This window comes from Arachis hypogaea, chromosome 5 (assembly GCF_003086295.3).
Source record: "Arachis hypogaea cultivar Tifrunner chromosome 5, arahy.Tifrunner.gnm2.J5K5, whole genome shotgun sequence".
Lineage (NCBI taxonomy): Eukaryota > Viridiplantae > Streptophyta > Magnoliopsida > Fabales > Fabaceae > Arachis > Arachis hypogaea.
This window is the reverse complement of record NC_092040.1, coordinates 10539410-10563888: the sequence shown is the minus strand read 5'-3', so window position 1 is coordinate 10563888 and position 24479 is coordinate 10539410. Positions and strand designations below refer to the sequence as shown.

The window sequence follows — 24479 nt, the reverse complement described above, 5'->3', positions numbered from 1 at the left end:
CTAACCTGGAGACGAAAGAAGCTTAGAGAAAGAAATGTGGAGGCGTAGAAATGAAAGCTGCCCGGAAAATCGCCAAACGAAAGCCGCAACATAAGAAAGCAGAAGCGCAAGCAAAAAACTGAGAGCGAAGAGAGCGGAGAAAAGAAGTTACGAAAAGGGCGAAGGAGAGAAACCGTTTCTGGGTTTTCAAAATCAAAATAAAGAGCCTAAGGGAAACGGGGCAATTAATGTTAAAATTAATGAAGGCATTAAACCCTCGCACGTTCCCAAAGCGCCGATACAAAAGCGCGCGCTTTTAGAGGAAAAACGTTCTACATTCAAAAGCTCCTACAAAGGAATCGACAAAATGCTTGAGTTCGGCTTCACTAGAGAAGGACCGAAGTCAAGGACTCGACCTCAAAAAAGAAGACCGAGCTCAAGCAGGGGCACTGTTCATACCCTGGGTCGAGCTGTCCAAGCCGGGATGTTCAGTAGCAAAGCGACCGACCTCTTTAGGTCAAGCGGACTGACTTCTTCGTCAAGAACTCGGCCAAATCGACAGGAAAGCCCAAAGAAGGGACCAACTCAAGGAATATGACCCCGATCCAAAGGTAGCCCAAGCTTATAGAGATAAGGGCGGTTTCATGGAAGATAAGCTAACCTCGACAAAAGATAAGATAAGATAAGATAACTAACTTATCTTATCCAAAGAAAGTCACATCTCACCATTATAAATACACTAGAGCACCCAGGTATAACTTATACTCTGATTCTACTCAATACCTGCTTAATACCCTTGCTAACTTATGCATCGGAGTCCCTTGCAGGTACCCCCCACCCTTCGGTGATAAAGGATCAGCAGCACTCTTAGTTCCACAAGTGGGGCACACCAGTTCCGGCTGCTGTACACCTGCCGGACACGTCGGCTCCGACCAACACAGAAGATCTCGACCGAGATCGACCTACATTTTCAGGTAACCCTCGGAACAGCTTCAGATAGTGCTGAAATCAGGTTCCATGGATCAAATAGCTCTGATACCATATAAGGTATCAGAAATTGTTGATAATATATATATATATATATATATATATATATATATATATATATATATATATATATATATATATATATATATATATATATTTAGAGAGAGAGAGAGAGAGAGAGAGAGAGAGAGAGAGAATGATGGAGAATTCTATTAGAGATTTCATTTTTTCATTCACACACATTGAGGTCTATTTGTATAAGATATTTATACTCAATTTCAGCTTTTAGCTTTGCTGAGTTGGAGAGTTAATTACAGAAAATTTTTACACTCTTCTAATCTCTAATTATTCCTTGTTTCTAACTATTTTACTGAGTCAGCTTTTGGAGTATTCTTACATTCTTCTCTAATTACACTTATAGGAGTAATAATTTATTACAAAATAAATAATAATAAAAAATTTCATATGTAAAATACATACTCTGCCACGAAACTTTCATTTTGAATAATAACAAAATAAAAAAAAATCTATAAAAAAGTTCTTATAAAAATATAATTAATTTTAAAAAATTATATCTTTTTCAAATAAATATTTAATTATCTATAAAAAATATTTCTTCCTCACTTTTTCACCCTCCCATGTACTTTTTTCGTAACTATCTATTCATATCCTGGCCCAATAATAAAACCAGGTCCAAAGTAGATAACCCCAACGCACAAAAGAAAGGCCCACAAACCTTTTTTCATCTGCCCAACCTACACGGGGAATGGATCCATTGGTCCGTACCGTCGACCTATGAGCATAATCTTAACTGCACCAACAGATCCGCCCAATAATTCAAATATGAGACTTTAACAACCCCTATATAAAACATAAAAGGGATAAATAACTTCCCACCAGAGTAGGAAGGGGAGTTACAAGAGTGATGATAAATCCATAATTCACTATATAAATACCTCTTAAAACTTAGGTATCTCTAAATCCCAATCTACTAAAAATTTTGCTAAAATCCTTGATAACTTAAGCAGCTGAGTCCTTGTAGGTACCACTCCCATTCTCACTCATAGACCTCAGACGGCTTCACCCCATTGGAGGAGATGTCAACACCACCACAAAAAGGGTATGAATCTCACGTTTAGACCCAAATTACCAATTTCAGGTAACCCTTAGAACATTGACACCGTTGTCGGGACCTAGAGTCAACACCCAATCATGGCAGACAACTATTCAAAAGATGGACAAACGACATCTGAATCAGAACCCCAAAAAGAATAACAGATTAATGATGACCAAGTAATTGTTATCTCTCCTCCCTACCAAGAGGTAGGGGGACTGATGAAGGAAGGGATCAAAACGATCCAAGAAGAATAGGATCAAAAGTTCATAGACCTAGAACTTTAGGAGACAGAAACGCAACAAAATTAATGAGGTTGGTTCATGGATATCAAGGTCAGTTGGAACAACTTGATATCGAGTTAGAACTACAACGTGAGTCTGAAAGATCCCTATGACGGAAGGTACAACGATGAAGGGAATTGAAAGAAAAACTAGAGAGGTTGGAATCCAGCCTCATGGGTAAGAGATCCTGAATTGATCAAAAAACCATGCCTCTAGAGAGTGAAGATCCATTCTCAAAAGAAATCAAGCGGCTAAAGTTCCTAGTAACTTTAAAAGCCCAGACATGGACATCTACGATGGAATGAGAGACCCACAACACCACCTAAGCAATTTCAAAAGTCGCATGTATTTGGTCGACACCTCTGATGAAACTCAGTATAAAGCCTTCCAACCACATTGACCAAGGCAGCAATGAAGTGATTCAACAATCTCCCACCAAGTTCGGTTACTTGCTTCGATGACTTGGCCAAGAGTTTCCTCATTCAATTCTCCATTCAAAAGGATAAAACTAAACATACTTCAAGCCTTATATGTGTCAAGCAAGAGGTTAGAGAATCTCTCAGGTTCTACATGGAAAGGTTCAACAAATCATGTTTGGAGATTCAAAACTTGTCCACTGAAATAGCTATCATAGGGATCGTTAATGGCCGTAGAGAAGGTCCCTTCTCACAGTCCATATCAAAAAGGCACATGAATTCTTTGTACGAGGTTCGAGAATAAGCTAAGAAATACATCAACATGTAAGAAACCACTCAATTGAGGAGGCCTGCTTCAGGACTAAACAATCAATACCAGTCTCGAGATAAAGAAAATGAGCCAAAGAAGAAAGAAGAATTCAACTCAAAGACCTCAAAGGTATCACTCTTACACTCCATTGCGAGTCTCTTGGGTTGACGTCTATAGAGAAATATGCCATACTGAAAAGATATCACCTCCCAAACTCATTTGAAGCAAGAAAAGGGAAAAATTGGTCTGAATACTGTAAATACCATAATATTTAAGGCCATTCAACCAATAACTCATACGACTTAAAGAACGTGATAGAAAAACTAGCCAAAGAAGGGCGACTTGATAAATATCTTGCTGGGAGGATGGATGAAACCAATAAAAGAAAAAAAAAAGACAATGAAGATAGGAAAAGGTGAGAAAGACTAGCAAGAACACCTGAAGGGCACATTTACACAATTGCTAGTGGATTTGCAGGAGGAGGAACAACTAAGTCCTCCCATAAAAGGCACTTGAAGGAAGTCTACCAAGTTGAGGAGAATAAGAAAATACCCGACCCTCCTATGGTAACTTCCTTCAAAGAAGACACTAGGGGCATTATGCCCAGACATCATGATCCAATGGTTATAACCATGATCTTAACTAATGCTAATCTCCATAGGACCTTGGTGGATCAAAGAAGTTCAGTTTACATCCTATTTAAACAAATCTTTGACAAATTAGGGTTGGAGGAGAAAGATTTGAAAGCATACCCAAACTCTCTTTTTGGGTTAAGTGATTCACCTATCTAACCTCTGGGGTACATCACATTGTACATTACTTTTGGTAAAGGTTTAAAAGCACGGACCATAAACGTCGATTTCATTGTAGTAGACATGTCATAAGCATATAATGCCTTGCTAGATCATACAAACTTGAAATTGACTTGTTATTGTAGCTTTAACTCCTCATCTTTGCATGAAATTTCTGACTCCGAAGAGGATAGCTACTATAAGAGGATATTAGAAACTGGCCAGAAGATGCTACAATAAAAGTCTAAATCTATGGGGTTGCCCAAAGGGGGAGGAAATAAACTTAATAGAGCTCGGCGGTATTTGAGTTCGAGAAGATTTGAGATCCCAGCCTAAAGGGAGGACGTAAGAAGTGTAAATAGGGGACAAAGTTGGAAAAACTACTAATGTGGGGGCCAATTTAAATCAAAACCTGAAAGGTGATCTCATCAAGCTCTTACAAGGAAATTCTGACCACTTCGCATGGAAAGACTCTGACATGCCCGGCATCCATCCCGGCCGCATGTCCCACAAAATTGCCATATACCCAGGCTCACTACCTGTGCAATAATGATGACGAAATGTCACTCCCGAGCGAGCACAAGTCATGGAGGATCAAGTTCAAGCACTTCTGGAAGCTGGATTCATAAGGGAAGTAAAATACTCCTTATAGCTAGCTAATGTAGTGTTCGTTAAGAAGAAAAATGAAAAGTGAAGAATGTGCATAGATTATACTGACCTTAATAAAGCTTGTCCCAACGATCCTTACCCTCTGCCTAACATTAATATTTTGGTCGATTCAGCCTCACGGTACAAGATTCTTTCCTTCATGGATATCTACTCGGGATATAATCAAATGCTCATGTATGATTCCGACCAAGAGAAGACATTTTTTATTACACCTAGGGCCAACTATTGTTATGTAGTTATGCCCTTTAGGTTGAAAAATGTTGAAGCAACATACCTGTGACTGATGAATAAGGTATTCCAACCTCATTTGGGAAAGTTAATGAAAGTCTACGTAGATGATATGTTTGTCAAAACCAAGGACGAAACTAGCTTATTATCCTACTTATCAGAAGTATTCCACACTATAAGGTATCACCTGATCAGATTAAATCCCACTAATTACACTTTCACAGTAGAAGTAGAAAAATTTCTTGGGTTCACGCTTACCCAAAGGGGCATTGAAGTTAACTTGAACAAATGGGCAATCTTAGAGATGAAAAGTCCAAACTGCCTAAAAAAAGTCCATCGGTTGAATGGAAAATTGGTGGCTCTGTCCAGGTTCTTGGCTAGCTCCGACCTGAGATCATTTTCACTGCTTGCGATCAACAGGAATGGGCACAATTTTCAATGGACTCAAGAATGTGAACAAACTTTTCAAGAATTTGAAAAATTCTTGAGCTAGCCCCTGAGGAAGGAGAATAACTTGTGCTGTATCTAGCCGTTGCTATCTAGGCTCAAAAAAAGACTACAAGAAGCAAAAAGAGTATGGGCTAAAGAACAACCATAAGTACTATAGACATATCAGACCACTCCAGAGTCAACAACTGGAGAATCTCCCTTCCGACTTGCCTATGGAATGGAGGCTATAATCCCCATTAAAGCCAATGAAAAAATTCCAAGGATGAGATTTTACAATGAAGTCAGTAATGTTCAAGCCCCAAATGAAGAACTAGACCTCCTCTCAAAAGTCTGAAAACAAGCTTGGATAAGAGAGGAAGCGTTGAAGTAAAGAATGGCTACAAGGTATACAAGAAATTTATAAGGAGGAACTTTGCCATGAACAACCCCATCTTAATTAAAAAAATCACATTGGGGCACAGAGGTCGGACGAAGGAAAGCTGACAGTAAATGGAAAAGGACCTTACAAGATTGCTGAAGTCTTAGAAAATAGTTACTACAAAGTGTCCGACCTAAAGGGTAACGAGATATTATAGCTAGGAAAGCGCACATTTCTCCCTGATCTACTCTTTTTTCTTACTTCATGGTTTTGTCCCAAAAGGTGTTTCTGTAGAGGGCTTTAATGAGACATCATAGCAAGGACTAAGAGTTAGAGTTAGAAAAACTCTTGGTAGCAACTAGCAAATACATTTGTAATCCATTTTATTAATAATATGTTATTTACCAAATTATTCACACCAATTCATGCTCCAAAAAACACGAACATCATGACCGGCCTCAAAGTGGTCGGCCAAATAAAATGACAAGATTCAAGTTGGTGTGTGAGTCATGCAAGCAAATACCTTCAAAATAGCTTGGATGTAAACGAGTTGTGTAGATAATACGAAAGTAAATCACAAAAATGACTTAGCATGATAAAGCGTTATTATGAAAATGATGCAAATCATAAAATAGTAACGATACAAAGAAATTAGCAAAAATCAAACATTTAAAAAGCCCAAAATAGGCCAACAAGTGTTCAATACTATAAAAAAATTATATCGTTCAAAGACCCACAACTCGGGACATCACCTTTACAAAGTAAAACAAAAGAAAAGCTAAGCCTTAGGGGAAGCTTTGGTACCAACAGCTCAGGAGACCTCCTCGGAAGAAGCAGGCTGAGAAACCTCAAAGACAGGGGCAACTTGTACGACCTCTTCAATAGGAGCAGCATGTGCAACCTCTCCGAAAGAGGCAGTCAGTTGGACAACAATAGGGACAACAAAAGCTTTGAGGACATCGGAAGGAGTGGCATCCTCGTCATCCTTAGGAATGAGAACTATCTCGCCATCCACCACGAATTTATCGAGATTGATGGGAGAGATATCCACCTTAGGAGCAAGAGCCTTGAACTGGGCTTTCAATTTTCCCACAATATCATCCAAGCCCTTCACAACAGCACTCTCAAATTCCTCGTGCTCCTGTTTGAACTCCTCAAAGTTAGGCCTCTAAGTCGAACCTCTCCCTAAAGACCTAGACATAGCTCTCACCCACTTTCTTTCTTAGGGCCTCTTCTTTGTCTCCCTCTCATTAGACTGCTTCACCATATTCTGAAGAAAAGAAGCATCCAACTTCAAAGTAGTCCTCTCAACCTCCAACTTGGATTTGGCCCTCTTAAGCTCATCCACCTCCATGCGAAGGTCGGATACATCCTTTTGCGTGGCATTAAGTAGAATTCGGCAAGGCTTTTTGAGAAGGGTCGTGCACACCCCAGCAGTTTGGATACCTCCTTTTGCCAGCTCCTATAAATTCTTCTCTATGATAGTATCATCCATATCAATAGAGCTACTAGGCATAATATACTTTTTAGCAAAAGCAATAGCGTTAAACCCTACTCGTAGACACTACCATATTTCCATTTCTGAGAAGATCCAGAGGCCGACAACTGAGGAGGCTCAGAAAAAGGAGGCACTAGGGGTACTACTAGGGCTGAAAGAGGGCATTGTTTGAGAGGAGAAGGCTATGTAGATTTTTCGATTGAGAATAGGTCGAACCAGGTTTTAGAGAAGGGGTTGATCTATCGCCTAACTTCTCCTCTTTTAACTTGGCTTGTCGAGCATCCTCATTCTTCTTTGCTTGTTTAAGTTGTTATAGGCAGTTGAGCCACTAGTAATTTTGACTACAATTAAAAGAAATATGGACCTAGCAATTACAAGACATGCATATGAAAAGTTATCTACAAAATAAAAGGTATCTACCTAACTCGGTCAGCGGATAGCTTGAATTTTCTACCGAAAATTTCTTTGTGTCTAGATGGGGAGATCGACCCCAACATTCATAGAATAAGGTTACTATATCCTGCTCTTCCTCGTCAAGTTCCTCAAAACTATACTTCACGACTACAAACTCCTCCTCCCAATACAAACAAAACATATAATCATTTTGCTCATTCCGATAAAAAGGTCAGACACCCTTGACAGGTCAGACCTTAAAATAATAGTTCTTAAACTCATGGAAGAATTCCTCAAAAATGGAAAAAATCTTCGATCTTGAGTAACTCAAAAAGAAGTCCATTATTTTTTCTTAGAGTTAAAGGGTTTGTTTAATTGAAAAGAATAAAAGAAAACCTATAGGGACAAAGGCAGATCAAGTTCTTGACAAATCAATTAGTAAATTTTTAAGAAACCCCACGAGTTTGGGTAAAGTTGGGTAGGAGCGACTCTAAAAGCAAAAAGGACACCCTACTCAAATTTGGTGAAAGGATTCTTCACACCTAGCCTAACAAAGAGACACTCATACATGAAGAGAAACTGCTATTCCGACCTGTTATATTGGGCACAACAAATCCTCTTCTTGGGATCAGGGGACTTTAACACATACTTCTCAACTTCTTCGTGTTCCTTACAAATCTTATGTTTAAGTCAAAATTTTCTTAACATCTCACTATCTACTACAGATACAGCAACTAGGATTATGCTATCTATCCAGTCTTGGTCGGAGGGAATGTTAGAAGGCATAACTTGTACTACTGAATGAGACATACAGAAAATATACCTACAAAAAAGAAATGCAACTAAGTTACTACAAAATCGAACAAACAATAAGTCGAACAACATAGGAAAAATATCTAAGCAACCATGACCGTTCTCAACAATAACAGATGCCAAATGTATGACCTTAGTTCGCAGAGTTTCAAATGGCACCATCATCAAAAGCAGCAATGGTGCCATTTAGGGGAAAGATAAAACCCCAAAAATTCATATGTTACAAAGATCAACCAAAAACATCAAGCATGCTATCACAAGAAAACAAAGATTCAAAGAAAAATTCATCCATAAAAAGGCTCAACGAAAATAACAACTTTTGTCACCACAAGTAGACGCATCATGATTTTAAAAGATATTTTTCAGAAGTTTCAAAAATCACATTTTGCAGAAATGACAAATCGCAATTATTAAGTATCTCAAAACTCAGACACATCATGCAAAAAGAAATCTATAACCACATACTCAAACAAGTAAAAGCATAAAAAAATTAATGAAGAAAAAGGAAGTGCCAAGTTGGATAAGAGAGAAGGGGTAACAAAGAAGCACACACACACCACATGACTCGGAGAGATGACAGACCCACAAAATTGCAAGAAACAACTCATAAGAGGGAAAGATCACCACAAACAAAAAAGAAATTGGAAAGAAAAATGGTGCCGCAAGAACATGATAGAGAAAATGAAGGGGTTTATGTGAAAAGGAAATGAAAAGCGAAAAAGAAGAAGGGGAGAAGAGATGAGGTTATATAGCTTCAAATAGGGATAAATTAGCCAATTCACCCTGTTTTAAAAAAAGCTTTTAATATTCTGCACGTTACCAAGATAACTGAAAAGACGTGCGAATGGTTACAAACGTATGAAACATCACATCAATTTAAAATCATGTTGAGATAGCCGACCTCTTCATATATGAGATTACGTCGAGAAAGCTGACTTAACTAACTTATGCAAATAACAATAGTGACTCAAGAAGCAACTCGGCTGAATGGCTGACACTGACTTGGACAAACTCAACATCGAGCAGTGTCACTATTTATACCCTGACCTAATAATAAAATCTGGTCCAAAATAGACAAGGCCAACGCACAAAATAAAGGTCCAGAAAACCATTCTTCATCTGTCTGACCTACACGAGAGCAGATCCATTGGGCCTTACACCCGACCCACGAGTAGAATCTTAACTGCACCAACAAATCCGCCAACAATTCAAATATGAGACCTTAACAACTCCTGGATAAAAAGGAAAAATAACTTCCCACCAGAGTAGGAAGGGGAGTTACAAAAGTGATGATAAAGCCATCATTTCCACTATATATATATACCACCTCATAACTCATGTATCTCTGAATCCCAATCTACTAAAACATGCCTAAAATCTTTGCTAACCTTAAGCATCGGAGTATCTTGCAAGTACCACCCCATTTTCACTCGAAGACCTCAAACGGCTTTGCCCCATTAGAGGAGACATCGAGACCACCACCAAAAAGCATTTGGATCTCACGTTCAAAACACAAATCACCAGTTTTTTTTCTTTTTTAGGAATGATAAGTAAATGATCAATTTATTTCACATATATAAAAAGAATGGAAAATCCATAAAAAAAAATAACTATCGTATTGTTCGCTTGATGTTTTGCCTGGGTTGGCTGTAGGTGGGATTGTGGGTATGTTTGGTTTAGCATTAGAACAAAAGACAAAAAACACGTTTAATCTTCTTGAATATCAGAAATAATAAATTATAACTTTTGCGTTCAATTGTTAAATTGGAGAAGTAATTGAAGAAATTTATTTTTTTCTGTCAATTTTATCCTTCAATTTCATTTGTTAGAAGAGATACCAAGAACAATCATCAATCATCGGAATTCTTGTATTTTTTCATGGCTATGCTTTACAAACAAATATTTTGTTTTATGTTATCATTTTTAGTACTCTTTTTGAGCTTCAACCTTTTTATCAATTTTTTAATTATTTTTCTTGTTCATAATATGGATATTTTTGTTTAGAGCTTTTTTTTATATTCTCTAATGCATATTATTGTATTTTTTAATAGAATTTTTAATATTCATTATTCATATAAAATTTTTTAATTATTTTTATTGATATGTATTTTGTATGCAACTTTGTTATTTTTTATATTATAAATTATTAATTTATTAAAAAGACCAAATTAAATACAAAAAATACTAATAAAAGAAAAAATTACGATAAGAGAGTACTAAATTTCAACACATAAATTTAAGTTCTTTAAAAAAATAGCCAAAAGGGTTAAAAAATATTATTTTGAATAATATAAATTCATGTTTTTTTAATAATTTTTATCTAGACGTGATTTTGAATAGAGAAATGTTAGGAGGTTATCAGACTTTATTATTATTTTTTGCCATTATTTAATCATCAACTCAATTTTTTTAGTCTAATTCTTTTAGTTTAGTAATCTAACAACATACTTTATCATATACTTTTAAACATTGATGAGTAATTGATGGCCAAAAATAATAAATTCTGATGACCTCATTCCTTTTTTGAATAATGAAATTCAAATAACATTTGTTTTACTATAATTCATTTTGATACAAAATTACCAAACATAAATTATGATAATACTAACTGACTTTTTATCAAAATCAAATTTATAAAATCAATTTTATGTAAATTTCTATTTATAAACTTTAATCCAAACACATTCTGTCAAACTGATGGTTGAGCAATATTAAGTAAGTTTACTGCGTTAAATAAAATGTACCAAAAGTAAATAATATTATTGTTGAATAACTTGAGCACAAACCTTGAGAAAGTCGTTGTGAAATCGATTAGGGAACGAAATGTTTTTGTGAATCCCCAAAGAGAGAAGGCCCTTGACTCCATCAACAGTCATTGGCATTAACATCTCTGAACACGAAGAAAACCCAACACCGTTCACGATCTCCATAATGATGGACTCTTTGATGGCCACAACGGCGCCAGAGATGACCATGCCATACACCATGTCGGGATACATTTCCGCCATCTTAAAAGCCACCATCCCACCGTAGCTGAACCCAACCAGCACACACTTTTCCACCCTGAGCTTCTCCAATCCCACGGCTAAACACTCCGCTTGAAACTCTAGCGACCGGTTAGGTCTGTCGGTGAAGGAGCCGCCAAAAAAGAGAAAGTCCGGCACGTAGACAGCATAGTGTTTGGATAAGGATGCAACTTGGAACTGCCAGGTCATGATTCCATCGCCGCAGAAGCCGTGAAGGAGCACTACTACTGGCTTCTTGGGCTTGGAAACGAGGTTAGGACTGGAGATGGCATATGAAGGAACCCAGAATCTCATGTGTGTTCCCGGGTGTATCTCTACTGTGTAGGGTTTCACCCCGGCCGTGATTTTCATGAGCCATTGTAGAAAAGAACAGTGAGCTGCTACCACGTTCACCATTTGATCTTTTAACTAGTATATAAAAATTCTAAAAATAGCACAATAGACTTATTAGCAGAATTTTAAAACATGTCTTATCAACAACAACTTTTTACAATAGAAAGAGTACAATAGAAAAGAAGAGATAAGATAATACCAAAAAAAAGTTTTTGTAGTGCTTAAAAATTTGATGTCTAATTACTAAAAAAATAATATTTAATTTAAAATTATAAAATTTAATAAATTTAGAATATTTAAAATTTGTTATATAAAATAAATTAGATAAAAATTAGACTCCAATAATAAACACCATGAAATTTGTGGATTTTTTTTCATTATAAAATAAAAAAATATTTTTAAAAATAAATTACACTAACATTATTTTGTGGAATCTGTCTTTTTTTTTATTTTGAGTTTTCATGAAGTTTTCCTAGATCTTAGGCAAACTTATAAAAATTACCCAAAAGTTTGTCTAAGCCTAAGGTGACCTTTCTTCTACCGTACATTTTTTCATTATATTCATTTCATTCTTTCATAAAATATTAATGAGTACAATAAAATAATTACTTGCTAATATTGGTATATTAAAACTCATTAACATGCTTATTGATTAAATCTTTTATATAGGTTTAATAAATTCACACATTGGTGTATATTGATACATTAGTATTAATTAAATTTAAAATAAAAAATATTTATTATATTATAAACATATTAATAAGTACTCTAAAAAATATTAGTAAGTAATTATTTTATTATGTTCATTAATATTTTTTATAATATAATGAATATTTAAATATGATGTAAAATGAAAAATAAGAATAAACATAATGAAAAAATAATTAATAATATGGTGCAAAAAATTTTACTGTACACATTATTGGTCAATAATACATTAAGAGAACAAGAAAATTTTATTAGAGGAGTGCTAAAGGACCAGCAGATTTTGTGAGTTGTAGTCATCAATTAGCCATCAATAATCTATTTAATGGTATGAGATTTCATCTAATGGTGGAGAATTACTTATTTTTTTTTTTGTTAGCTAAGTGTTAGCCAAATTTTAATAAATCTGCTGACCCCTAAACTTTCCCATTTTATTATAAATATTTGATATAAACAGATGACTTTTTTTTGTTTATAAAAGGTATTATATAGTGTGTATTTATTATAGATATCTTACTATCATAATGCAATTATTTTATTGTATTCGTTAATATTTTTATAATAGAACGAATATTTAATTATAATATAAAATAGAAAAATAAAAATAAATATAATAAGAAAATATACGTTAGAAGGAAGTTTTGTAAGATTTAGATAAACTTAGTGTAATTTTTAAAAATCCGTCTAAGTCTTAGGCGATTTTTGTGTAATTTTCAAAAATTTGTCTAGATTTTTTATTTAAATAAATAAAATAAATATAAAAATTATTAAAATAAATAATTTAAAAAATATTTATCGTTTTAAATTTTTCAGTCATATCTCGTTTATAGTGTAAATGAGATATGACACATCAGCATGACATATTGTAAATGAGATACGCGCATGCTTATCTCGTTTACACTGTAAACAAGATAAGGTCTGTCTGCGTCAATAAGTAGAAGTTGTTTACAGTTTCATTTCGGGACTCCGTTTGACCTTGTCAATCTCTTTCTTCCCTCTTTTGACCCTTTCTTACCATATTTTAGACTGATACGGTGATGGCGTGCCAGGCGGGGAACGACGAAGACATTAATAGGCTGAATGAGGCGTCGCATTACACCGGGCGGCCGACTTCGAGGTTAGTTGTGTTCTGTTTGTTTAATCTAAGTATGTGGCCATTATTAGGGTAATCCTGAAGAGGTAGAACGTAGTTAAATGGTTTAGGGATAGGTCTCTAGGAGGAATTTAGAACTCTGTATGCTTGTGCAAGGTTGTTATGATATAACTATTAGTTTGGAACTCTGTTTTACTTGTGCTAGGTTGTTAGTATTTATAACGTTCTAGTATGTGTTTGCTTAGTATGGAATATGTAATTTAGAGACATGTGTAGGCTAGAAACATCGAAGTATGTGCTTAAGTAGAAGTAGCTCTAAGTTAAAAAGAAATATTTGTGTAACCTTTGATGTGCTGTGTATCATGTTAAGCTGATATAATTACTAAACCAAAAAAAAATCAATATCTGGCTGAATTCTTTTTTAAGCATGATTTTTTTTATTCTTCAGAGGCCTCGCCTTCTACTGCCTTGACGAGTGAGTCATACCCTTCCTCCACCCGACGCCATCGTTCCGTATCTGGTTGAGGCCAGATTCGGCGACACGGTACCCCTTAGGGACTTTACTTTTGACAATTTCCAGATTTCGGCACTCATGGAGTGATGGCATCTGGAGACGCACACGTTTCATCTCCCATGGGGTGAGGTCACTATCACCCTGCAGGACGTGGCGTACCACCTAGGCCTACGCACGCACGGTGACCCTGTTGGGGGTGCCTCCATGACTTGGGTAGGTGATACGACACTGAGACATGGGCGTTGGTGGAGTAGCTTCTTGGTACCAGGCCTCTGGTGGCAGCACAACACGCTACGTAGAGGAAGGAGTTTTCCACGCAGAAGCTTGTGTGGCTGCGGGATCGTGTCCACCAGATGCCCCCGACAGGCGACTGTGAGACCCTACGACAGTACGCCAGGTGCTATATTATGTTACTGATCGGAGGGTATTTAATGACTGACAAGTCCAACAACATGGTGCACGTATGTTGGCTACCTCTTCTCTGGGACTTTGGGGAGTGTAGGGCGTTTTCCTGGGGGCTCTGCTGTGCTGGCCTAGACTTACCAGTCACTTTGTTCGGCGGCACAGCGGGGCGTCACGGATATCGCCGTTTGCACTCCGCTGTTAATGCCCTGATCTATCAGAGATTTTCTCAGTGGCATCCACCATATAGAGGGATTTACCAGTATCCGCTTGCTGCAAGGTAAGAACTGTTTATTTATGTATTTGCATTAAATATTGTTGTCAATTTTTATGGGATGTTACTTAACGAACTGAATATATTCTCTTGAGATGTGTCAGGTTGGTTGGATTGCAGCAGCAGAGCAGGGATCAACATGAGGCTAAAGTCCTGCATTGGAGGGTTTCGATCGACCGGTTACAATTCGATGAGGTTAGTAATAACATAAAATATATTATAATTTTGTGAGTGCATGTGTTGAATTATATTAAATTTTGTGACGGGACTGCACATGGTACTTTAACCGGTCCGATTCGATCACCCAGTACTCAACACTCCTGCGAATATTGTAGTTCTTCACACCCTGAAGCATTGCCTCTCGACTTCTGAACCTGTGGCCGACCCGGAACTCTACCCCGCAGTCTAGATTGTAATCCTCTTCACCCGTGTCAAGAAACGGAGTCCTCTCATGCATGGCGTCTAGATCCAGACTGTGATAGTGACTTGGCACTGCAATAGCGCCGGAATTGGGTGAGGTAGAAGCAGGACATGGCGCGCCATAGTCTGGGCAGGTGTCTCCGGAACAAACTCATCCTCATCGCCACCATCGAACGAATCACTGTCTGCACTATCGGCCATGTAATCATCGTCTGACTCCTCCTTGCCCTCCTTTGCCTCATCCACTGGAATGGCGACATGAATGGGCAGTGATACGAGAGGTCGGTCATCCTGTATATAGATCGAGTGTACAAAACCACCGCGACCACTATGTCCCACGCACCTCGGCGGAAAGCTCTATTACTTGCTCCACCATGATCCTCCCATAGATGTCGAATATCGATCGCACATGCTCGTCACTTTGAAGTCGGAATAGTAGAAACCAGAAGACTTCGCTGCCCATGGATGCCAGCAACTTATACTCTACCCTTCTAATTTTCCTCACCTCTGTACCACCGAATTTGCTCAATATCAAAATTTTCAAATTCGACAACATAAATGAAATATAACTGAAATATTTAAAATGGTAAATATTTTTTAAATTATTTATTTCAGTAATTACAATATTTATTTTATTTATTAAAATAAAAAATCCAAGTTGTCTACCAATGAGGCGAACTTCAGAAAATTAAAATAACGGATTCCAACAAATAATATTAGTTTAATTTATTTTTGAAAACAAATTTTTTTATTTTATAATAAAAAAATCCAAAAGTTGGCCCACAGAAATAAGAGAGGAGAAAGAGAGTCACCCATCACTATATATAATTATATATAGTTCCCACCTTTCCCACCCTAAAGCTTTTTGTATATCATCATTCCATTACAAAATAAGAATATTATATACATTTTTTGTATATTTTCTAGTTTTGATATTAAAAATAATTAATAAAAATAATAAATATATTTTGGATCACAAAAAACGTAAAAAATAATAAAAATTATTATTTTTTTAAATAATAAAATATATTTTTTATTTTTAATATTTGTTAAAAATTTTAAAAATATTTCTAAATTTATTTTATTTTAATTTTATTTCTAAAATTTTAATCAACATCAAATATATTTTTAATAGTTAAATTTTTAAAAAATTTAAGATCAATCCAATAATAATATATAACAATTATATTTAATTTATATGTGTTAAAGATTATTTTTATAAAAATATTACTGAATTAATTTTAATTTTTTTTAAAAAAATTAATTATCAAAAATATATTTGATAATACAAAAAAATTAAAACAAAGTTAAAATAAAATTTACAAATATTTTTAAACATTTTAATAAATTTTAAGAATAAAAAAATATACTTTACCAATTTTTGATACCCATGTGTTGCACATGCATCTGTCCCGAATATGTCCTTACATTGCAACTTCAACCCCCACTCAAATTCATTTAATTGAGTGTTAGGAGAGCAATGTGGTCTATAAATTTTCAATTTTTATATATATTTAAAAAGAATAAAAAAGATTTCAAAATGAATTCTTTTGATTTTTCTTTTCATTTGCCAATGAGTTAGAAATACTCCAATAAGGCCTATCTCAACTTTTATTAGTAATGGTAAAAAATAACACTGTTATAAGGTTCATTTTTTCTCATATTCCATTTTTATTACATCAAATAATGGCATAATAAAATGTGAATTTAAAAATTTTGTACGTGTTATTTGAATTATTTACTATTAAATCAATTTAATAACTTTGTTTATTTTAATTTTTAGATTTAAGTATGTAGCTTTAAGAATTTGGATGCGTAATTTTTAAAATTTAGATCAGTTCTTTAATTTTTAATGTGTAATTTTTATATTTTAAATGTTAAATGTATATATAGCTAGCTTATTAGATGTCACAGTGCCACTACACAAAATGCTAAAAAAATTCAGTTAAACACTGGAGCGTAGTCACGATTATTTACGATTGTTTTTATCTCCATTGTGTAGGTTTCACCCCAGGCGAGATCTTCATGAGCCATTTCAAAATTGAACAGTGAGCGGTCACCGCGTTCACCATTTCAACAAATAGTAGTTCTCAATCCCGGCAGCAATATGTTTAATTAGTAATTTTTTTAAGGGTTAAGTATGATTTTAATTTTTAAATATAAGTAAAAGAAAATTTTTTTTTATTCTCATTTTGTATATAAAATCATTCTTAAAATTTAAAATTAAGTTCTAAAATTATTTTTTTATTTAAATCTTAAAATTTTAAATTAAATTATTTATAATAAAAAAATTTATAAAATAATAAATAAATAAATAAATAAATAAATAAAAGAGAATGTTTCTCCTCCTACAAAGAAAGAAAGGAAGAAAAAGAAAGAGAAAGAAAAGAAAAAAAAGAAGTTATCCACGATTTACCTCTGTTTCTATTTTTACTGTTACTTTCGTCCGTACGATTTTAATCCCAAAAATAAGGACGATTTTAAAATTATATTAAAATTTAGGGATGATTTTATATAAAAACAATGTTAAAAATAAAAAAAATTTCAACTTATATTTTAGAAAACAAAATCGTACTCTATTCTTATTTTAACTATGTAATCAAACCAACTCCCTTTTTTGACTGATTTCTCAAATTAAGTGGAATAAATGCGGTTGGAAATTAAATTGAGTTTCAAAAAAAAATTTGTCTAACGTGAAAAGCACTAAAAATATATTTTTTTCTATAATTTGCGTAATTAAAATAGACTACTTCAAATATATTTCAAACAACAAATATAATGGTAAAATTTAAATAATCAAACACTAAAATTTTTATTATAAAAAATTTAAAAAAGAAATAAAAAAATCCACGAGATTTAATCTAATAAAACTTTCTACTATTAGAATAATGAATATAAAATCAATCTCTTTAATAATATCAGAATATCTCAACAATCAATAAAATATATCATTAAAATTAATAAAAATAACATAAATCTTCCACAAAATAAATATTTTAAATTAAAAAAAATATAACTAATAAATTATATTCTAATATTTATTTTTATATAAAAAATAATATACTAAAATTTTATAAAAAAAAATAATTTACCAATTCAATAAAAGCACATTAAAATTACCTTTTTTCTCATTTTTTTTCCTTCTCCTTCGTGATCTCTTCTCCCTCACTCTCTCGGTTTTCATTTTCCTTTTGTTTCAAAATATGAAAGACATTCTCTCTCCCTTCCTTTCTTGGCATATAGCCGCTTTTCTTTCTTTTATTTATTTATTTATTTTTTTGGTTTTAAGTTGTGATCCCACTTGACTTAAGGACCGCCAACAAATGCTTTGTGACAAAGAATTATTATTACTAAGTAATGAAAATGAGAACGTGATATGTAGTGGTGGAGTATATTTGATTTTTTAAAAAAATAAAAATTTTGAGAACCAAATGAAACAACTAACTTTTAAAAAATAAAATAAATTTATCAATGACCGGAAAGCTCAATCTATATAATTCCAAAACCGATTTAAATTTAATTTAATTTTATTTGAATTTAAAAAATTGGTCGGTTCATTTTATTTATTTATTTTTTGTTCAACAAAACAAATAAATTTAACAAAAACAATTATGGTCATATTCTTATTACTTATTATTGAACCATAGTACTTTATTAAAAAGGTATTTTTGCTCTATTTTATTAAAGCATCCTCCTGTTTTTGGGTCGATTATATATGAACTACCGATAAAAATAGTAATAATAATAATAAGACAAACGATATTTTTTATTTTCACATATTTCGAGTGTAAATTTGTTCTATAGTGAAAAATAAATTATTTTATATTAAAAAATTATAAAAACTAATTTTTAGTTCCTTAATATTAGTCAATTTTTAGAGATTATAATTTAGGATCTAAAATTAAATTTTTATGATTTAGTGTTTAAAATTAAAATAAATAATAATTTTAATGGATATTAATTGAAAAATTGACTTCCTAACAATATTTATTTATATTTTATCTTAATTTTTACTTTATATATGAAAAAAAACTTATATGCAAAAAAAATTATTTTTAAATACTTTTTATTAAATAAAGAGTGTTATAATTTTTTCCAACTAAATAAATTATAGCTCCTAATTTATTAAATTTTATATTTAAGTTTAAATTTAAAATTTGTACGAGCGTTGTACTTTTTATTTTATTTGGAGTATATTACGATAAAAGATAATGTATAAAACATTTTTCAAGGAAAAGAAAACATAAAAAAATATTTTATATGGTGGAACACGGACTACACAGTCATTGAATGCTAATGGCTAAATAATTGAAGTGAATTAATTTCTCTTGTACTTTGGTCCATGAGTTCTGAATGTCTGCCAGATAACTGATCAGCCGTGAACGAAGTGCCTCAACTGCTGCTACGTAAGTATGCCCCACAACAAATTGACTCGAAACGAGATAAGATTATATAGCTGTATTTGACTATGAAAATAACATAAGATATTAAAAAAAAATATAAAAATAAAAACATAAAAATAGTTTTTTAATATTTTATTTAATAATAAATTAAAATAAATTATAAAAATTTAATTTATTTTTTAATATAAAAAATGAAAAAATATATATAATAATAAAAATATAATTATAAAAAATTGATAAAAATAATAAAAAATAAAAAATAAAAAATAAAATATATTTTTTATTAGTATTTTTATATTTTTTAAAAAAATATAAAAATATATTAATTTAATATCTCTAAATATAATATTTTTATTTTTGTTTCATTCGTTAAATATAATTTATTTTAATATTTATATTTATAAAGAAACACAGCCTAAAAATTAAGAGGTAATGAATTGTGCATTGAAACTTAGAAAACGGGATAAAAGAAAAGAGAAATAGAGAGGGGGGTGGCTAATGGATTTGAATTTGGACAAAATCACGAATCGATAATAATTGGGATCCGATTAAGTATAGATATTTTCTTATATCCAAATTCTACCATTTTTTTAAGATTTAAATCTTTTAAAATTTAAATTTTACTTTAAAAAGTAAAATAAAATTTTTTATTTTTGAATATTTTTTTATATTTATTTTTTAATTTTATTTATAAAATTAATGATAAGATATTATATTTTATTTTTTAAAATAAAATTTAAATTTTAGAAGATTCAAATCTATTTTTGTATACAGTACTCTGATGTCGTTAATATTTTTTGGATGTGTAGTTCGTCGATGATGTGATTCGTCAAAATTTTTTTCATGGAATACTTGGTCAGAGTTGAGATGGTAATTTTGAATTATAACTTGATTGGACAATTTTTTATTGAAAACTCTTTAACCGTTGTGGTTCGAGTTGAACCAAAAATAGATGAAACTGTGAAAGTGTCCCTATATGAATATAAAATATTAGAAATATGAGTATAGAAATCTAAAATATAATATTAGTTTGTAAAAGTTCATGAATCTCTCTTTGTTAAAAGACAAAAAGTGTTTTATATAGATATTAATGTTATGACTGTTAGGTTATTAAATCGGCAATGATGACTAATAAAATTGTCGATATAAACTAAGAATAATTATAATTAAGGTAGAGTTATAATTCATCATGAATAATTAAATAGAGTTATAATTTTTATTTAATAACATATCATAATTTTCAAATTTTGTCTACTGATCGTATAATCTATGATTCATGTTAAATTAAAATGAATTATAATTTTATTATTAGAAGATAATAATAATAATAATAATAATAATAATAATAATAATAATAATAATAATATGGTGAGTCTCAAATTTAATCAAATTCTCATATCGATTCTCATTTATAAAATATTTGACTAATAAGAGTTATTCAATAAAAAATGTGTTAAGTATATTGTTTTGGATTTGTTTAAAATCAACTCAATTCTTTTGAGTTTATTTGATGCACTATTGAATTTGAAATGTTAGATTACATTAATAAACGATCTAATGGTTTATATTTAAATTATTATTAATTTATTAAAAATTATACTTAAAGATGACAACTCTTTTGATATTTTAATATTGTCCAATATAAAAATTTAGAACTAAACCCTTGCTTGCTGTAGCTATGCGCCCCTGCCTCTTCCCTCCACCCACTTTCTCTGTCTTCTTTGTCAAACGATAAACTTCAGTTTTTTCTTCTACCCCCTCTTCCTTCCGCTTCTTTCTCTACCCATTATCCTCTGCCTTCTTCCACAACGAAAATTGGTAGGATTTTGGTCAAACTCTGTTACTCGGCTTTCGTTTATCTTCTCAAATTTTCAAAAAAATTTTAGGGTTTTGCTCAAAAGAGGTTGACCTTTAATGGAGTCTCGAGTCGGAAATAAGTTCTGTATCAATCGAAAAATTGGTAGCGGATCCTTTGAAGAGATCTATCTCAGTGAGCTTTCTCTCCCCTCTCTTTTTATTTTTTGTGCATAATTGAACTTCTAATTTCCGAATTTTTCAATTAGGTTTTTTCGATTAGGGAAGTATTCCATAGAATTGTGAGAAGCAGAACAGAAGGGCCTGATTCTCTTGGAAAGCAAAACCTTTCTAATTAACCTTTTTTATGCATACCCTTCAGATTTCATTGTTAGATTTTGCTTCTTTAGAAGCCGAGAATGGAGATCAAAATTGAACATTAAGCCAATAATAAAATACTTAGGGGAAAGATTTTTATATTTAAGAACCGTGTAAAATGTATAGAGTTCAGATTATTTTATGCGAATTTTTTGTGATCTATACTGTTTATTGTCCTCTCCTTTTTTTTTTGTTGCTTCCTTAGAAGTTGAGAATGGAGATCAAAATTGAAAATTAAGCCAATAATAAAAAATTTAGGGGGAAGATTCTTGTATCTAAGAACAGTGTAAAATGTATAGAGCTTAGATTATTTTATGCGAATCTTTTGTGATCTATGTTGTTTATTGTCCTCTCATTTTTTTTTTGATGTTGCTATTGTATAATTAATTTTATCTATATATGTTCATATGCTTACAATACGCACTCTTTAACCATAAGATACATTGAAGTTGATCAAAATTCGGAAATCACTCTTCTATTCAAGTCAACAAATATGCAACAAAACAACCAACCTTTCGTTTCTATATATCTTTCTCTTATGTGTTACCATTTTTATATTGAGAATGACATTTGATCATTTTTAACAATTATTTTTAATTGTTCTAGGTAAGAAATATGTTAGAGCAGTTTTTGCTATGATGGTTTATCTTAAAAATACCCAGCATAATGAATATGCAATTGTAAAAAACTTTGAACCCTTAACCAGAAATAATACAACTTTTACATTTTTTTTATTTGCACTGGCATTCCAAAATATGTCTTTTTTTGTGTAGGATAGCAGGTGTGGCTATGATAGCACCATTAATCAACTATAATTGGACTTCACTGCTTGAGAGTGTAGTGAGACATGATTACAAGAAGAGATTGATTAATCTCAAAAGCAAAGTGAGAGACAAGAACTACTGAATTAAACTTTTAGATCTTGTGAAAAGTTTATTTGTAGTGACCTCTAACCACCCTACGAAAAATTTAGAGAATAGGACAGTTCCATGGCCATTTGCCTCAAAATATATGTCAATATCAAATTCAGTAGCTTTTTAATGCAAGTATTAACTCCGGTTGAAGTCTTAGGGGTGGCAATATGTATCCTATCTGCGGGTATTCAACCCGATCCCATCCGATCGGGAAGGGTTGCCAACCCGATCCACATCGAGTAGGGTAGGGTGCGGGTAGGGTTCTCGTGCGAGTAGGATAAGGTGTGGGTTGAGCCTTAACCCTACCCGACCAACCCGCACTCTATATATGTATATATTATATACTTATATAAAAATATGTTTTAAGTGGATGTTGAACTAAAGACCTCTCACTAAACACAAAAGATTCTTAGCCACTAAAAGAAAATCATTAATTGATAATTTAATAATTTTTTGGTTTAATTACTCTATTAGTCCCTATAGTTTCGCAAAATTTTCAATTTGGTCCTTATACTTTTTTTTTTAATTGAGTCCTTGCACCAAATTTTTTTTTTAATTGGGTCCCTACACTTTTTTTCCCTTTTATGTAGGTCCCTATACCAATTCTTTTTTTTTTAGTTGGGTCCCTATAAAATTAAGCCAATTACTACTAAAAGGGACTTAATTAAAAAAAATTTAGTGCAGGGACCCAATTAAAAAGAAAAAAAGTATAAGGACCTAATTGAAAATTTCACAAAACTATAGGGACCAACAAAGTAATTAAACTTAATTTTTTTTTACATAAAAGTCAAATCTATTTTAAATTATCATCAAGTTATATAATAATAATGTATCATTTCTGTAACCCGCGGGTAGGATCGGATATCCACGGATTAAGAGCAGGTAGGATTAGGGTTGAGATATTCTCAATCTGCGGATAAGATTAGGATTAGATCGAAACCTACCCTACTATCCTACCCATTGCCACCCCTAGTTAGAGTCAAATTGATTTCAATTCCCAACTGATTAAGGTCATTAGTAGAGGTTCCATTTGCATAAGCGGTCTGCACTATACCAAGACAGGCTTGGTGGTTGTTCTTTGTGCCTTCTTTCTCATTAAGAATGCTTAGTTGCTCTCGAATAATCAAGCAAATAGAGAAAGTATCATATCCCCATCAACAAGATCAATTGCTCCACTGCTTTTCGGATGTACAGTAAACTAAACAAGTCTATCAGCATCTCCATCCAAGTTAGCACACCTGCAAACTAGAACTAACTCCATTTATAATTATCATCATAAATAACATCAAAATAGCAATGCTCATAGGAATAATTTTAAGGATCATGTAAACCAATTTTTATTTTATCATCATAAGAATAATTTTAAAGATTATGTAAACTAATTTTTATTTTATTTTATTTTTATTAATTTCAGGTTACAAATTTATAATTTTTAATAAAATTAATATCTTCCCTTTAAAATTTTGATTAACTTGCAGTAAATATCCCGATTGATTAAATTATTTGTAATCTCTAACTAGAAACATTATGCTATCTGTTTTAATGAAGGAAAAAAAATTGAGAGCGGCCGATATACACTTCATATCATATCATATTGTTATAAAAAATCGAGCGGCTTGCCATACCAACTTCACTTTTAGCTGCCATTTGTATATTTCTTCACTTTCTATTAATGTTTTCATACAAAGCTTGCTCCTTTTGCTCTTTTTTTTTTGAAACTTCCCATATTTTTGTTCATTGCTTGGTGTCTTGGAATTATAATGTGAACTGGAGATTAGTTTTGGGAAAAAAATTCATTAAATATTTTGTAATAGTAAAAAAATGTAAAAATTGGTCAACTTGATAAGTATTTTGATTTTTAAATCAATTGTCTAAGAATATAAAACATATTTTATGATATTTTCTTTAAGAGAAGAATAAAGAAAACAGGTAT

General features: G+C 32.3%; 1 protein-coding gene across 1 annotated transcript in view; it reads right to left on the bottom strand.

The window, feature by feature from the left end:
* Positions 1-18312, bottom strand: part of LOC112800713 (uncharacterized) — a 43081-nt gene extending 24769 nt beyond the window's left edge. Inside the window, exons 1-2 of the mRNA XM_025843081.2 lie at positions 18178-18312; positions 11077-11740 (exon numbers count right to left, since the gene is read on the bottom strand). Coding sequence (XP_025698866.1) covers positions 11077-11712 — 636 coding nt within the window. The 5' untranslated portion in view covers positions 11713-11740; positions 18178-18312. The remainder of the gene's footprint in view (positions 1-11076; positions 11741-18177) is intronic.
* Between the last annotated feature and the right edge of the window lie 6167 nt (positions 18313-24479).